Raw genomic sequence first — 17,348 nt, forward strand, 5'->3', positions numbered from 1 at the left:
GTGATGAAGTTTCCTACCCGGAATGGGATTGGAGAAGAGAGAGGAGATCAAAATATGGCAAGGAGTTGTTATGTGGCCTCCCTTAGGGCTGATGGAGTTGGGGGCCGGTTCTACCTATTGAAGATCTGGATATCCGTGAGAATGATGAGAAAAGAGGGAAGCCAATAAAAGACTTGGTTCTGATTCCTTTGGCTCCAGAGGATCCTGAGAAAGTAACTTTCATTAGAGCGTCGCTAGAGGAGCTCCTAAGAGGGAAGTTGGTGAAGTTTTTACAAGAGAATAGTGATGTATTTGCATGGTCAGCAGCTAATATGCATGGCATAGACCCGGAACTGATCACTCACAAGCTGAACGTAGATCCAAATCGGAAGACTGTGAAATAAAAGAAAAGAAGTTTTGCTTCAGAGAGGCAGGAAGCTATTAAGCAAAAAGTAGAGAAACTCTTAGAGGCTGGTTTCATTGAAGAGATATAGTTTCTGGAGTGGTTGGCAAATCCTGTAATGGTAAAGAAGGCTAATGGAAAGTGGAGAATGTGTGTGGACTTCACTGATCTGAATGATGCATGCCCAAAGGATTGTTTCCCGTTACCAAGGATAGATACATTGATAGATGCGACCGCTGGTCACGAGATACTGAGTTTTATGGATGGATTCAGTGGATACAATCAGATCAAGATGCATAAGGATGACATCCCAAAGGTATCATTCATCACTGACTTTGGTGTTTTTTATTATCTAGTTATGGCGGTTGGTCTAAAAAATACAGGAGCTACCTATCAGAGGTTGGTGAATAAAATTTTTAAGGATCTTATTGGAAAAACTATGGAAGTTTATGTTGATGACATGTTATTCAAGAGTCTGGTGAAGATCGACCACATAGCCCATTTGAGGGAAGCTTTTGAGGTCCTGAGATATCACAAAATGATGCTAAATCCTGCAAAGTGTGCTTTCAAAGTTGGATCTAGAAAAAATTTGGGATTGATGGTCTCCAAGAGGGGAATCGAGGAAAATCCTGATAAGATAAAGGCAATTTTAGACATGGAGCCTCCAAAGACTGTCAAAAATATTCAAAAGCTCACTGGAAGGGTTGCTGCATTGGGGCGGTTTATCTGCAAATCTGGGGACAAGTGCTTGTCATTCTTCAAATTCTTAAAGAAGGTGAAAGATTTCATATGGACTGAGGAAAGTCAGTAAGCGTTTGAGGGATTAAAGGAGTATACGGCTCAAGCCCCATTGTTGGCCAAACCAGCTCTGAATGAAGTTTTGTACTTATATTTGGCCATTTCAGAAAATGCCTTGAGCGTTGTATTGGTTAAGGAGGAACTTAAAGTCCAGAAACCCATATATTATGTCAGTAAGATCCTGCACAGAGCTGAATTGAATTATTCAACTATTGAAAAGTTTGCTTTAACCCTGGTGATGGTTTCAAGGAAGTTGCGACCTTACTTCCAAGCTCATAACATTGAAGTGCTAACGAATCAACCTTTGAGAAAAATTATCCACAGTCCTAAAGCTAGCGGAAGGCTGATTAAATGGGCTATTGAATTGGGAGAATTCGACATGAAGTATAAGCCACGAACGGCGATAAAAGCCCAGGCTTTGGTTGACTTCATGGTTGAATGTACCATCCCCAACCAAGAAGTCGGGGGGCAGGAAAGTACTGAACCTCAGGGTATGGAGAGGAAAGAGGATAATGAAGGAGAACAGAACAAGGAGAAGGAATATTGGGTTCTCTATTTTGATGGAGCATCAAAAACAAATTCGAGTGGAGCAGGGCTCGTTTTACAAAGCCCGGATGGTTCTTGATTGAATATGCCATGAAGTTAGACTTCCCAACCACAAATAATGAAGCTGAGTATGAAGCTCTAATAGCTAGCCTCAGCCTAGCAGGAACAATGAGGGTCAAGAACTTGAAAGTATGTGGGGATTCGAAGCTTGTCATATCCCAGGTCAAGGGAGAGTTTGAGGCAAGAGATGAAACAATGGCTAGGTATGTCCGCCTAGTAAGGGCTGTGATGACTCAGTTCGATGAATGCCATATTGAGCACATTCCAAGGGAGGAAAATGCTAAGGCATATGCGTTGTCTAAGTTCGCTTCATCAGAGATATAGAAGAGCTCAGGAAGTGTGTACTTCCATATTTTGAAAATACGGAGCATTGATGTTAAGCTTGTAGCCCATATTGGGCTGGGGACATCATGGATAGATCCCATTAAGGCCCATATTCAAACTTGTTGGCTGCCAAATGATGTGACTGAAGCACAAAAATTGGTTGTTCGAGCGTTGAGATATTCCTGGATCGATGGGATTCTATACAAAAGATCTTATGTGGTTCCTTATTTAAGATGTCTCAGACCAGATGAGGCATGTTTGGCTCTTGAAAAAGTACACGAAGGTTTATATGGGAAACACTTAGGGGCAGAGCACTGGCACATAAGATAACCCGTTTAGGCTTTTATTGGCCAGAGATGATGGCCGACGCCAAAGATTATGTTAAGAGATGTGATCGATGTCAGAAACATGCTCATGTAGTAAGGCAACCTCCTGAAATGCTGACTTCTATAAACTCCCCAATCCCTTTTGCTATGTGGGGAATGAATATTCTTGGACCTTTCCCGATGGCTACTGCACAAAGAAAATTCTTGATTGTGGCTATTGATTACTTTACCAAATGGATTGAAGCTAAACCTTTAGCCAAGATCACCACCAAACAAGTTGCACAATTCCTGTGGGAAAATATCATGTGCAGATATGGAATTCCCTGTATCCTGGTTACCGATAATGGAACAGAGTTCAATAATAAGGAGTTCAGGAAGTATTGTGAGGAGAATGAGATCGAGTTTCGGTTTACCTCCGTAGCTCATCCGTAAGCCAATGGGAAAGCGGAAGTGGCAAATTGTATAATTCTAGATGGGATGAAAAAAAGGATCGAGAAATCCAGGAATAATTAAGTAGATGAAATACTCCCGATACTTTGGGCTTACCGGACTACTTGTAGAGTTATTACGGGAGAAACACCATTCATGCTAGCATATAGGGCAGAAGCAGTTGTTCCTGTGGAGATATCGCACTCGTCTCCTAGAATCCAAGCATACAATGCTGAGGAAAATGAAGAAGGGCAAAGGTTAGCCCTGGACTTGATAGATGAGGTACGAGATGCAGTGCATACAAAGATCGTAGAATATCAGAAAAAGGCCTCCTTTTACTACAACCTAAGGGTCAAAGAAAGATTCTTTAAGCAAGGAGATTTGGTCATAAGGAAGGTGGAAGCTTCTGGAGTAGGACAAAAAGGAAAGCTCGTCCCGAATTGGGAAGGGCCATATAAGGTTAAGAGTGTTCAAGGGAGAGGAACTTATAAGTTGGAGACTATTGAAGGAGAAGAAATACCCCGGACTTGGCATGCTCAAAACCTAAAAGTTTACTCACGATAGTTTATACATACTATAGTTGTAACAAGGTTGAAAAGCACCTTGAAGTTTTGCTCGCTTAGGATTTCATATGTTATTAGACTATTATTTCAAATTCTAGTTCTACGAAGAATTATGTAAGGGATGGATCCCAAGAGTTTACAGTTAATAAAGTTTCCATAAACTTATCCTAGAACTGGTTGGCTCATCGCATGAATGTTTGAGTTTACTCATCTATTCTGGTACAAGTACGAGCAAATATAAGGGAAAGCTACGAAAAGGCTAGCAAACTAACTCCCATAAGATGGTACAAGTACTTAGAAAAAATGGTAAAAAGCAAGCAAACAACTTAAAATAACATAAATAATCCCTGAAGGGAAATAAGTTCAGAGTACAATTAGTTAAGATAAAAACAACAAACATAAAGTCTAAAAGACTAGAAATACTACTCCTCCATATTGGATCCATCCTTCCCCTGCTCCTTCTCAGTATCCTCCTTCTCAACATTAGCAGAAGGCTCGGCATCCTTTACAGGAGAAGATGAGGGAGAGGTAGTACTGGGATCGAGGATACATTCATCATTCCGGGGGGGGAGTTAAAGAGAGCATTCAGGCTGTCTTCAGTCACTGGCTGTTCAGGACTTATAAAGTCCTTGGGATCTATTAAGCCAGGGTGTTTCTCAAACACTGCCTTCACAGCTGCATCCCACCCTTGGGTAAACTGAAGAGGATAAAGACTCTCATAGGAATTTCCATGAGATTTTTAAATTTCTCAGAATCCATTTAGTCATCAATGATGGTTTCTTTGTCACTCCGGAGCTTAACCAGCTCAATATGGGCCTTGAACAGCTCCTCCCCCTTTTAGCTTCTTCTCCAAAACCTCATCCCTCTCCTTCCACTTCTTCATCTCTCTCTCAAACTCATCTGAGTTCCCCTTCCAGGACCAAGCTTGATGAAGGGCCACCTGGAAGTAGGTGTTGTTCTGCACAAAGAAGTATGATTTAACATAGATCTATAAACAAAGAGAGAAGTTGAAATTAAAAGGTAAGACAAAAATGTTATCGTAGATTGGGCCTGAGAACCTAGGAGCTCAATGGACTCAATGTCACTCCCCGTGACAATATCAGTGAAATTATGGGGAGTTATGGAGTGGTAAGACCAATCCTTAGCATGTTTGGTGGATCCCATCACCGTATCACTCCTCCTAAAGCCCCAGTTGGGCCTGAAAGAATGCACCTTCAAGGGGGGATCCATATCATCCCCTAGTTCCACCACCGGAGCATGAGGCCTAAGAAAGATAGGAGCATCAGGCTTGCTCCTGGGGTCCTTATTGAGCTTGGCCCTCTTCTGGCGGCCATATTCTCCCTCCTTAGGCCTATTAATGTTATTAATGGTCTCGCAAGCTGAAATGAAAAAGGAAGAAAAATATTAAAATCTGGAAATGATTGAGTTTCAATAAAGAGAAAGAAAAGAAAAAAACTGGTTTAGATTACCCCTATCACTGGCCTTAGAAAGGCCCACTTTCTTCAAAGAGAACTCCTCTAAGAGAGTCCATGTATCTGTTTTTCCATCATCCGAAATGAGGGCTTGATAAGCAACCTCCTCCTCGTCAGTCAGCCTAATACTAGCAGAGCTGCCATCTACTACCTTGCAAAAGGGCCTACGAAAAAGGGTAGCCCAGTCGCCTCCAGCCCATGTTAACCTAACAAACTCGTCTCTCCACTTTGGGTTATTCTCGACAATGGAGTTACCATAAAAAATGTGGGAAATTTTGGGCCTTTAACGTAATAAAACCCAGCCCGGTTGAGTTAAAGCACTGTTATAGAACTAATTTTGTTTCCTAAAAACGGCGACTGAAAGAGGGAATTTATTCCTAAGACATAAAACCATAAAGCAAATAAAATTCCTCCATGTAGGAGGGAGCTGACATGGGTTTATTTACACATCTGCAAGCAAACATGGGATGAATTCGTGGAAGGGGAACCTAAGACCCGCGGTTAAAGCTCCTCGATAAATAAAGATTGTATCCCGCTCCCAATTACATGTCCTATCCCCAAGGGCGGCTGGAGTAATTCTAAGGTTAGGGGGAGTCTGTACATGTTGTTAAAAGCTTCTATCCTACCATCTAGCTCGTGAAAAGTATTATCATGGTTGTAAGAATCTAAGTCAGATAAAGATGGATATTCATCCCCTCTAGTGTTTATCATGTTTATAAGAGAAGTATAAGGAGGGCGTATTTGAATGGCGGTACCTCTTTTTAAAGAATTCATCTTGGCCAGCTTAGCAAGGTCGCGATCTGCCATTGATATTCTTGGGAAGAAGGCTTGAAACCCAGAAATAGGTTGAAGATGGTGGAGCTGCGGTGGAAAACAACGCTGGAAATCGCCTTTCAAAGAGAAGAACTATAGAGATTTTTGAGAGGATTTGAGAAGTGGGAAGTGAAATGAGAATTCTCACTTATATAACCGAAAATTCAGGAATGTGAATCGACTAAAGCCCATAGAGGCAAGGCCCAATCTAAGAAAGCCAGCTAAAAAGGAAACTTCAGGGACATTCTAGAAACTGGAAAATGGAACTGAAAGGTCAAAAATCGACCAGAATTTCAATTAAAGTAATCGATCAGAGTCCTGATCGATGGTGAATGAAACCCTAGTCGAATTTTCATTCGATTAAAGCGGTAAAAATCTTTTAAGTTGATCAGAGTCCGGATCAAAAAAGGAAGAATTCTGATCGAATTTTCATTCGATTAGAGGGGTAAAAAATCACTTAATTAGATCAGAGTCCTGGTCGAAAGGATAAAATTCTGATCGAATTTATGTTCGACTAGAGATATATAAATTTGCTTAATTCAATTAGAGTCCTGATCGATAAAGAGAATAATTCTAATCGAATTTCAGAAAGACCACAGTGTCAAAAGCAAGTCCAAATCGATCAGAATCCTGATCGAATCGATCAGGATTCCTGGTCAATTTTACCTTAAATCTCAGTGTCAAAAATACGTCTAAGTCGATCAGAATCCTGATCGAATCGATCAGGATTCCTGGTCGATTTTCCTTAGAACACAGCAACAAGATCCAAGTTAATTCGATCAGGATCCTGATCGATTTCGATCAGGAATCCTGATCGAAATCTTGTCGACTAGAATGGAAAATAAGCTGCTAATTCGATCAGGATACTGATCGATTTCGATCAGAAATCCTGGTCGATTTAATTCAGAAAATTAGGAATAAATCCTGAGAAATTAAGGAAATTCCTTATAAATTCCTGGAAATTCTGAATATCTTCTGGAAATTAGAAATAAATCCTAGAAGTTAAGAAAAATCCTAGAAATTAAGGGAAAATTTCTGTAGTTAAGGAAAAATCCCAGAAATTAAGGGAAAATTTCTGTAAATTAAGGAAAAATCCCAGAAATTAAGGAAAAGTTCCTGGAAAATAGAGGAAAAATCTCAGAAATTGAGGAAAAATTCATGAAAAATACCAGAAATTTCCTAAAAAGAGGGAATAAGCTAAAAAGAAAGTAATAGAGTGTTTCCAAAACAAACCTGAAGCCATGAACAAGGCAAATCTTTGTAAATGTGTAGGTCGCTCCACACTTTACGCAAAAACGATACCCTATAAGGGAACAAATGAACTTAACTTCTGCGAAACCTTTCACGGTTTCCCAGAAGTTGGGGGGAAAATGATAAGGAGTAAAATAAACTCTGTTTGCGTAATTAATATCCCATTAATTATAGCAGAATTGGGCTGACAGTTAAGCCCATTAGAAAGGACCCAAAACCCTGAATATTAATTAATTTCGTAATTAATTAATGAGGGATAAATCAGCTGATTAATAAAGTCCAAATGAGGACATAATTCCTTGCAGATTGGCCTCCAAGAAATCTCATAGGATAAGGAATCAGTTTCCTATTTCCTACGACTCCAAAGTCCGTTCTAATTCAGAGACTTTCCCACCAAGTCTCCCAACTCTAGTCCAATTCAAGGGCTCCCAACATCTATATAAGAGGTCTCACCCCACAAATCAAAACGACGTTTTTTGACTTGATCATTGGCAATCAGCAAGGTACGTAAGCATCTTATTAAGGCAGATCGAGTCACGAGACACGAGAACAGTCAAATCGAGTTTCGAAACTCACAAATCCTAGTAATAAATACAACAATTAATACACCTTAATTTTCTTTTCATAACAAGATCTATATTATACCTATTATAATAGATTGTTCAAAAAGATCTCCCGTTTTTTATCAAAAAATCTGTTTTTTCCCATGTACATTTTAATATGGCCGATTTCCCTTGTTTTGCATGGATGCAAGAAAAAAAAGCTAACTGCTTTTATTATGATAGAAGCAGAAGTGATGTGGATTATTCAATAATCGAAATCGACGCAATACTGCCAGAAAGAACAATTTCTGAAAATGATTATCCGTGTTGTTTTCTTAAGTTAAAGCCCTTACTCCTGATGAATTAGGAAATTAATCTTGGGACTCTCGAATGTGAGACACAAGACTTGTTTACCTGGACTAAACCAGTCCATCCAGCCCCGACGGACGGACCAGGAAACTCCTACACGATGTAAAAGTTGTTTACCGTGGATACAATTCGTAGAAATTGCAAATTCCTACCTCGCAGTCAAACAAATTTGTCCACTTTCTAGGAATTTAGAATAGGAATTAAATACCAATATATTATTGTATAACAAGTTGTATACCAGGTAAATATCCAAGTGCAACAAAACAAACACTTAATATAAAGAATCTAACGTGATACTTGGACAAGTCTACTAGGTGCCACCAATTAGCAGTTATTCAAGAAAAACATATGACGCGAAATTGACAAGGAATCCTAAAATAAAATTCATGAGAAAATTTAAATGGCTATCTAATCATTCGACTACCACACAACTTGGTCATCAAATTCAAAAAAAAAACAACTTTAAAAAACATGCATTAAATCAGGGACAGAGCCAGAAACAAGAGTTTGGGATGGCGAAAATTTTTTCGGAGCAACTAATATTAATATTTAATTTATTATATATTAAACAAATTAATAAATATTATTTTTAACCATTTCAATTTACAAAATATACTTGAATTCGTGTATCTAAATTCCTAACTATTATAAATATCATTAATATTAGTACTATATTTACAAAATTGAAAATAAAATTTTTTTACTACTAAATATATAAATATAAAAAAAAAATTCATAAATTTTAATACTAATTATGTCATAGGTCATAGTATATATTTTCTAGTATTTATCCGGTCTGTTTTAGTTGTTAAGGTGTTTGTTTTAATGTGTTTCTGTTGTTCTGTCATTGCCTTTCTGGGTAGTTCTTTAGCAGTTGTTGGTTTCTAGAGTCTCCTACTATAATTGGAGGTGTCTTTTATAAAACAAACGAGTGATAAATTAAACTCACGTCAAGTCAATGAAATTGGAAGTAAGCTCTGGAAAAATTGTAGAAATAGGATACGACAAAAATGATGGAACTGATCGGTGATTAATTTACCAGCTCGACGAATATTAAAGAGGACAAGAAGTAGGAACATGTCCCCTAGAAACATGTCTTGTGATGGCATTCATGGTTTTCTACCAGCTGATCTGCAGCTACATTTGCTATAAGATAAATACTACAAGGCTCATACTGGAAATCTAGCCCCGTCTCCATATCTGCAAAGACAAGTTGCTGCTGTTTTTTGATAAAGAAACTCAGACACAAGGTGCCGTTCGAATTCAGGCACAGCCGCACAAGTAAGAGTAGATAGTCAAGCCCTTCTGAAACAAAAGTTTGATTAACTGCGAAGATGTGGTAAAACAACAAACTTTAAACTGTCTTTAAGTTCTCAGTCGAAATAACGAGCTCTATAATTCAATAATTTAAGTTTACATTTCTAGAATACTTCAATTAACATTATATGTATCAAATATTTCAGGGGCACAATATACTAGTGAAGAATAGGTACAAACCTTGCACCAGGAGCAAAGAATAATAGGTACAAACCTTGCACCAGAGCAAAGAATAATAGGTACAAACCTTGCACCAGGAGCAAATCTCAGGGGCACAACATGAAATTTTCTCACTGAAAATACCATCCTATGATTCTTTTTCTTTTATAATATTTTTACTATTGTTTAAAGAAAATCAGACCTGTACAAATATTTTCCCCTGATATTTACATAAAAATATATTTGTTAGGGACTGGGAAGATGAAATACGTACACATTGGTAATAAATACCAGACAAATTTTTATACCTTTCTGTTCAACAGAAAACTTTGCAAACAATGTATATTAAAAAAGCATCCTCCCCTGCCATATTGAAAGCAAACCGGCCTATATTTGACATTAAAAAGAAAATAGGAAAAACCGTGAATTCACTGCCTCACAGGACTAAGAAAATCCCCCACTCTTGTTATTTTAAGCTGGGTGAACTTAAAAAGTGTAAAATCATCCAGCATATATTAAAAAGTAACATATACAACTAAAAGAAACTGACTCCGACATCCAATTGACCGACTGCAAGAACTGACTCCGGTATCCAACCAACCGAAAGAATCCTGACTTCTCCATAATGCCAGTTCATGTTTCTCTTTCGCCCATTACTGCAAAACCTTTACCCACCGACCTCAATCACGCTAGACCAATACCACACAGGACCAATACATAAACGACAAGATGCCTACAATGACCAAACTTTGCAGAATACACGGGAATTCCACTAAAGATCCTGCAATGTTTCAATTACAAGCTAGTTCAGTCACACAGAAACAAATACGAAACAAACAAGCCATGTTAGACTGCCAAATTAAACTAGCACTAACATGTCAATGTACAGATATGCATATTACCTCACTGAAAGTTAAATCCTCCAGAAGGAACTGGGACACCGCCACCTCCAAAGTTGAACCCCTGCTGCTGCTGGGTAACACCATCACCAGGGGCCACAGTCTCATCCTCTTCCTCCAACCAATATGTTTCAAGAATCTTTACTGCTTTCTCATAAATCTCATTATTATCATGAGACTGTAAATTCTCAATCTTCTCTAAACCCTCCGCATCATCAATCATTTGAGCATAAACATTTACATCTCCCGTTTGCCCCAAGTTCTTTTCTGCTTCCCCAACTTTCAAAATATTTTCTAGTCCTTCCAAACAGACTGTCACAATTCTTGGATCTGGGCATACGAGTAGATCACACATGGGCTTAATACATCCTTGACTAACTAGATATCTGTTAACCAAAAAACATGTGTACACTAAACATATAATTTACCAAAAATAAAGACTACTAATATATTACTACATATTTACAACAAATCAAAAGGAAATACATATTGAATACCGTACTTGATTTGCTCATGGGTACCCCCAGATGTAGCATTTGAAAGTGCCCACGCAGCCTCCTTCTTAATATCAAACTCCGCATTTTGAAGCAATTGAACAAGCGGGCCAATGATATTGGCTTCAATCACAGACTGCAGATCAATATATGTTGTCAGAAAACAAATATTGAAAGGGGAAGTAGATATCTCTGCTTATAGCTTGTGTTTGCAACTATTCTTACCTGAATTTGCTCCTTATTTCCAGCAGTGATGTTTGAAATTGTCCAGCAAGCTTCTTTCTTGATACTCTTTTTATAGTTATTAGTCAATAGGGTCAAAAGGCAGGGCAGTGCTTGATGATTGATGATAAACTGCAAGGATAACCAAGACACCATATTATACCTTCCGAGGAACAACCAAAAACAAACAATCTAAAATAAATAGGAAATCCAGTGCCACACCCACAAAAGAACCTCTAACAAGATAAAGTAACAGCCCAAACAAAGTTGAACCCAAGAAATTGTACCCATAACATCAAATTCAAAATGACTGTTGAAATCCCCTGGACAGTCTCAGATTATTTACTATTGTTCATGGCCATTTTACATTATTGGTAAAATTTTCAACCCTGCTTATGCATCTTAAGTCTCAAACATCCTAAATAGTCACGGCCACAAGTTCACATTAGTAACCAGTCAAATCATATTAAATCATTATCTTTTTTAAACCTCTAGCCAAGAGTTTGGCCTTATATGCCATATTACAGTTTTCTAATGGTTTAGCAGTTAACATTAGAGACTTTAACATACATACACTCAAATGTGTACTGTACTTCAATATATACACAAAGCATCATTTTAAAATCTATAACGTCTGACGATGCTATGAAATACTGAGGGCAAAATAGAAATGAAGCCGGGCTTTTTAATTTTATATTAGCAAATGAAGTAGCACAACTAAGCAACCAAATTTTTTCTCAATCCATAAAGAGACAATATTTTTCTATAAGCAATAACTTTAAAGCATAACCCCAAATGCTAAAAATGTAAGCGAGTACCTGAGTTTGCATATCATCTCCTGTCACAATGTTCCCAACTGTGCGAAGAGCAGGAATCAAAACTGAAGGAGATGGATGACTGTAACAAGATAAATTATTTTGACAGTTAAAAGGTACGACAAATTTCTATAATGAACTACCAAGCAAAAGAATTAAGAACAGCTTACAGTAAAAGTTCAACAAGTCTGGGACAAACTCCGGCTTCAATTACAGCTTGAATTTTATCGTTTGTTCCGTCAGAAAGGTATGAAAGAGCCCAACATGCATCAGTTAATACTTCTTCATCATTTGAATGAATAAGTCGCTGAAGAGCTGGGAGCACTGGTCTCATCTATGATACAATATTAAAAATTTGGAAAATTAAGTGAATACATAAAAAGCTTGCATATTCAGCAGATTACAGTAACATGAGTCCTATCATTTTTTGTTGAGTTTATGTTGAATTTTTTTTTCCTTTTTAGTCGTTAAGCAAAACATGAATTAGATATGCAAAGATGTTAAAAGTGTAGTATGTACTTTCCCTAAACACAAACTAAGAAAAGTAAAGGTACCTCAAGCTTTATGACCATCAGTGTTATAGAATTTCATGCAGGCTTAGACAAAACAGGATCTATCTAATAAAAATTTTACAAGGATTATCCAACTAACCTGATCAAAGGCAGGCTGAGGCTTGCCCCTACAGAAATTTGAAAGTGTCCAGGTAGCATTTCTAAGCATAGAAAGTTTTGCATGCTCATTTAGCTGGGATAGCAAAGGAACTAGAGCCCCGTTACCTAGAACAAAATCACGACATTTCGGAGAATCGCCAGCAACATTTCCCAATGCCCATACAGCCTACACATATTGTTAAATATAGTAACATGAGAACAGAAATGGAAAAAAAATAAACAAATTGAGGAGAATAAACAACTTGCATGTATTGGATTATTTTAGTATTTAATAGAGATGTACCTGCTCCCTAACATCATCACTGGGGGAACCTAGTAGTTGGACAAATATTGGAACAGCACCATGATCAATTACAACTTTTGTGTGTTCAGATGTACCAGATGCAATGTTTGTGAGTGCCCAAGCTGCTTCAAACTAAAAATAATACAAAAATTAAAAGATCAACAAAAATTCATATAAAGACTACAATAACACCAATCAACATGAATTAGAAGATGGATGCCATACCTGAAGCTGTGGGTATTCCGCTCTCATGAGGAACTCGATGAAACGTGGAACAACACCAGATTGAATAACTTCCTGAATCGGGGGACTGCGTTCTGTTATTTAGTTCAGAATACAACCATTTTAATTTTATAAGAGACCAAAATCAAGAGATGAAATCTGTATCATTTATGAGACTGTTTAACAAATGAAAATATCACCTATTGACAGCAATTTCCGAAATTGAGTGGTAGCTTCAAGCTGCATGCTGCTATCATCTGACCAAACACCTGCAATCATTCCCGGTAGATTTTCCAGCTGCAACAATCAATGTGAAGTCAACACGAAAATCAAAAAAAATATCACATCTCAAATGTTTTTTATGTCAACTATTATCAATAAACACTATTAGAGAATTTACATATAATCCAGTGAAGCGTGGATTAATAATAAAGATCCACGAAGATGAAGAGATGTATACAACAAAGTAAAATTATTAGCTATTTCACTTCATTATAATAATTATTGAAAAAGAAAAAAAAAACTCTCTCCTTCCACAAGGCCAGGACGTCATTATATAATTCATACAATGTAAAGTAAAGATCCCAAACCGCTGTAAACGCAAGTATAAAAAACATCACTTTTTGGTACAAACTAGTATTAAAACATCTCAAGCGAGCCCAATCACACTCAAAAATTAACCATCAACTAAACATCGTCATTACATTACAAGTTACAATCACTCTATAAAACCAAACCAATCAGGATTCCAATATACTCTACTGCATTAAATAGTACACTATAAAGTATACACTCTATACCTTTTATTATAAAAAAACAAACTTGTTTCTCCATCTATAGATTTCAATAAGCACTTTAAAAAATTAAACCCAAAAATCCCAAAGAATCATAAAATAGCATCAGTCAATCTATCAGTCTTAAAAGCACCTCATTTCAGCTCAAAACACACTAATTCCCAATTCCATAATCCATTACTCCAACCCTAGAAATGTATCAAAAACCCAACTTTCTAGCACCGTGAATCCAATACTTCAATTTCCACACTTCATACAACCAAATCAGAAAAACTAAAAAAAACGTCATCACCAAACCACCTTAATTGACATCAAAACTCAGTAAATCCCTTAAATCCCCAATTCACATACAAAGAATAAAAAAACAGTCCAGCTAAATTTCAAAACCAAATCAGTTTTCATACACACACACAAAAGACCGATTGACCAAACAAATATTTAAACAAAAACACAACTTTCTCACACAACAAATCACAGAAAAACCTGAATTCACCTCAATACCAATCAATTCCGAAAACACTATTAAAGAAAACTTAAAAATACCAAATACCAAATCTACATATACAAGTTTTTGAAACACAACTTACTCACATAATCAGTCACCAAACACCTCAATTATATTCAATCACGCACAATTCTACAAACTGTATAACCAATCTAACACTAGGAATTCAATCACAACACCAATCAATAACTACGCACATACAATTCACTAATTTAATAAAAAATATCCACAACCTATTCAACTACTCTAACCCTAAAAATAAAATCCAATCAAAACAAAAATCAATATTTAAACACATAAAACTATAAAAGCAACTAAAAACATAACTTTATCACATATTCAATCATCAAACCACCTCAATTAACCTCAATAACACAATCCCCTCAACTTCCCCTAAATATTCAATAGAATCAAAATTCACACAGAGAGAGAGAGGGACAGACAGAGAGACAGACAGAGAGAGAGACAGAGAGAGAGAGAGACAGAGAGAGAGAGAGAGAGAGAGATTTGAAGCAAAACTACCTTCTTCTCGAGTCCAGAGGCAGACTGCGAAGCAATCGGAAACTGATGATTAGCTTGCAAACCCTCACGGCGTTTCTTCAACAAACTCTCCTCTCTCTTACTCTTACGGATCTCCACCATATTATCCTCTCTACGACGTCGTCCCTCGTCGGCATCAACCGCCACCTTATACCTGTTCCGACGAACCTCGGTTCTGGCGCTCGGTCGTAGAGACATACTGTAGCTCCTCTGTCTGTTTAGATCTCGATGAACGATTATTACTTATTACTTGTAATTGGGGTTCAAAATTAATGAGATTGCCGTGTGCAAGTATAATTGGGGTGAACCACAAATTTAGCTTATTTTTACATATAATTGACAAAAATAAGCAATTTGTGAAAAGTTGGTCAACTTTGGCCGATGGGATACCCAACTATCAGTGGAGTATTCACTTTATATAAGATACCCAACTGGCAGTGGAGTATCCCATATATGAAATACCCAACTAGTATCTTAAATAAATTGGGATACCCAACTCACAGTGGAGTCTTCAATCGGCCAAAATTGGCCACTTTTTTCAGAATAGCTATTTTTGTTAAATTTTTTCAAAAATCGGTTATTTTTGTCATTTTTTCGTATAATTGGGGGGTCGGTGTTTATATATACGGTGGGGGGCGAGTGTTGTTATGGGCTGAAGATATGAGACACAGATGATGACTTATTTACGGAAATGACATTCATTTGTGAATTTTTAGACGACGGATAAAATATTATTCGCTCTGTCCCATTAAATTTTATACATTATTTTCGGCACGTTTTTTAATGCTGCTTTAAAACATAACTCTATAATATTTTTTCAAAAAAAAAAATTCTGAATAAAAATTTTATATTTAAACTTCTATTAAAAATAATTAAATATATTATGCAACTATACTTTATAGAAATCTCGAAATATGCGCAAATAGTAAACATAGAGAACCCGGTGACACGGGGTAGTAATTTAGATAATAAATAATTGTTTTTGTTTGCCAGATAATGTGTGTTTACTTTAATATTTCTTGTCACATATTAATATTATTATTAATTTGATAGACTTTTAATAAGTAAAACTGATATATGCTTTAATAAAAATTAATTTGATAGCAACAAACAATCAACTACGATGATTTGTATTGGAGGCTTTGAATACAAATTAATTCTTTTTAATAATTTCAAGCTTGAAATTAAACTTGTAAATATAAAGAAAGAAAAACACAACAATTAAAAATTTTAGGTTATTTGTTTTTAGCATATCATATGCGATATATATAAGGATTAATTTGTATAAATTACAACAGCAATTTCACAGTTGCATTTTCAGTGTTTCTCTTAAAATAAGTCTTTCCACGTATTAACACTTCCAAAAACTATTTTTTAAAAGACACTACTACTGCTATATCGTTTATATATCACTGGGTTACAATATATACTAGAAACTCCATAGCACAATCTACTAGATCCAGTAAGATTACTTCTACATTTTTTTCCGTGATGCTTGACAATTGAGACTCAAATTAATCTTGATATATTACTTTAATATCCCCCAATTTGTCATGCATGGAAATAGAATATTTTTTCTTCTTCTTCTTCAGAATCCATGATCACATACAAAGTTTGTCTTGACTTTCATTTTCTTTTTAGAGATTCCAATCAACTCATGTGTTGTGTCAGACTCTGGATATAACCACTGTCAATTCACTATCACTAGCTATTTGAATTTCCTTAGCCAACGAGACTGATTGATGTAGCCGTTGATGGATTGATGCAGTTATCCGTTGATGTTGTAGCTTCACTTAGCAATTGTAAACTCACTTCACTTATATCAGAATTTCATGGCATCATATTCATATATTTACAATTAGCCACCCTATTCTAAATTATCCATAATTATGCTACGTGTTTTTGCTTATCATTGGAATTCAAGCTTTATTTCTAACAATTTCCCACAATCTATGATTGATAGAATAACAACCATAAATTTAAAGCCTTGATAACAAAACACATTTTAGACATGTAAATACTTAAGACATCACAATTTACTCTTGTTAAGCTTCTTGAATTAATGAACAATTTGTACAAGTAAAAAATTGAAAGAGTTTACAGTGAAATATGCTCTTCTAGCCTGCGCAGCTAGTGAACTTATTTTCCTTCACATTCTTTTGCTCTCTTTTCCCTTTCTTAACTGTACTCTCTTTGCCATTGAAGAATTTCGTAGAATAAGCCTTTATCATTAACCTTTGGATTTAGCATTTTCATGAGAAATTTAAAATATTTGTTGCTAGCTATTTTGAGTAGATCTTTTAATCTTAAGAATCTTTTGCAGCAAGTGTTATCTCTCAATTCCATCATGTGATAAGGTTAATGATGAATCTTGTAAGGTCCCGTAAGAGGGCTATTTTAAGCTAGAAGGGGGGTTGAATAGCTTAATTACCAATTTAAAAAATTTTATGGTGTTTTAAAATAATTTATCCCTTTTTAAAACTTTACCGAATAATTATGCAGTTTATATGTGCGAAAAATAAAGTGCAAGGAAAGAAAATACCACACGGTGA

General features: G+C 36.3%; 1 protein-coding gene across 1 annotated transcript; it reads right to left on the reverse strand.

Moving 5' to 3' along the window:
* Nucleotides 1–9,628: 9,628 nt before the first annotated feature.
* LOC141664742 (importin subunit alpha-1-like) lies at nt 9,629–15,064 on the reverse strand. Its single transcript, XM_074470699.1, has 11 exons — nt 14,779–15,064; nt 13,158–13,254; nt 12,961–13,052; nt 12,736–12,867; nt 12,433–12,618; nt 11,952–12,115; nt 11,785–11,863; nt 10,970–11,098; nt 10,753–10,880; nt 10,254–10,636; nt 9,629–10,132 (listed from the first exon to the last, which is right to left on the reverse strand). Exons 1-10 carry the CDS (start codon nt 14,992–14,994, stop codon nt 10,255–10,257), a joined length of 1,605 nt encoding a protein of 534 aa, XP_074326800.1. The 5' UTR covers nt 14,995–15,064; the 3' UTR covers nt 9,629–10,132; nt 10,254.
* Between the last annotated feature and the right edge of the window lie 2,284 nt (nt 15,065–17,348).

Source organism: Apium graveolens, chromosome 1 (assembly GCF_009905375.1).
Source record: "Apium graveolens cultivar Ventura chromosome 1, ASM990537v1, whole genome shotgun sequence".
NCBI classification, from domain to species: Eukaryota; Viridiplantae; Streptophyta; class Magnoliopsida; order Apiales; family Apiaceae; genus Apium; species Apium graveolens.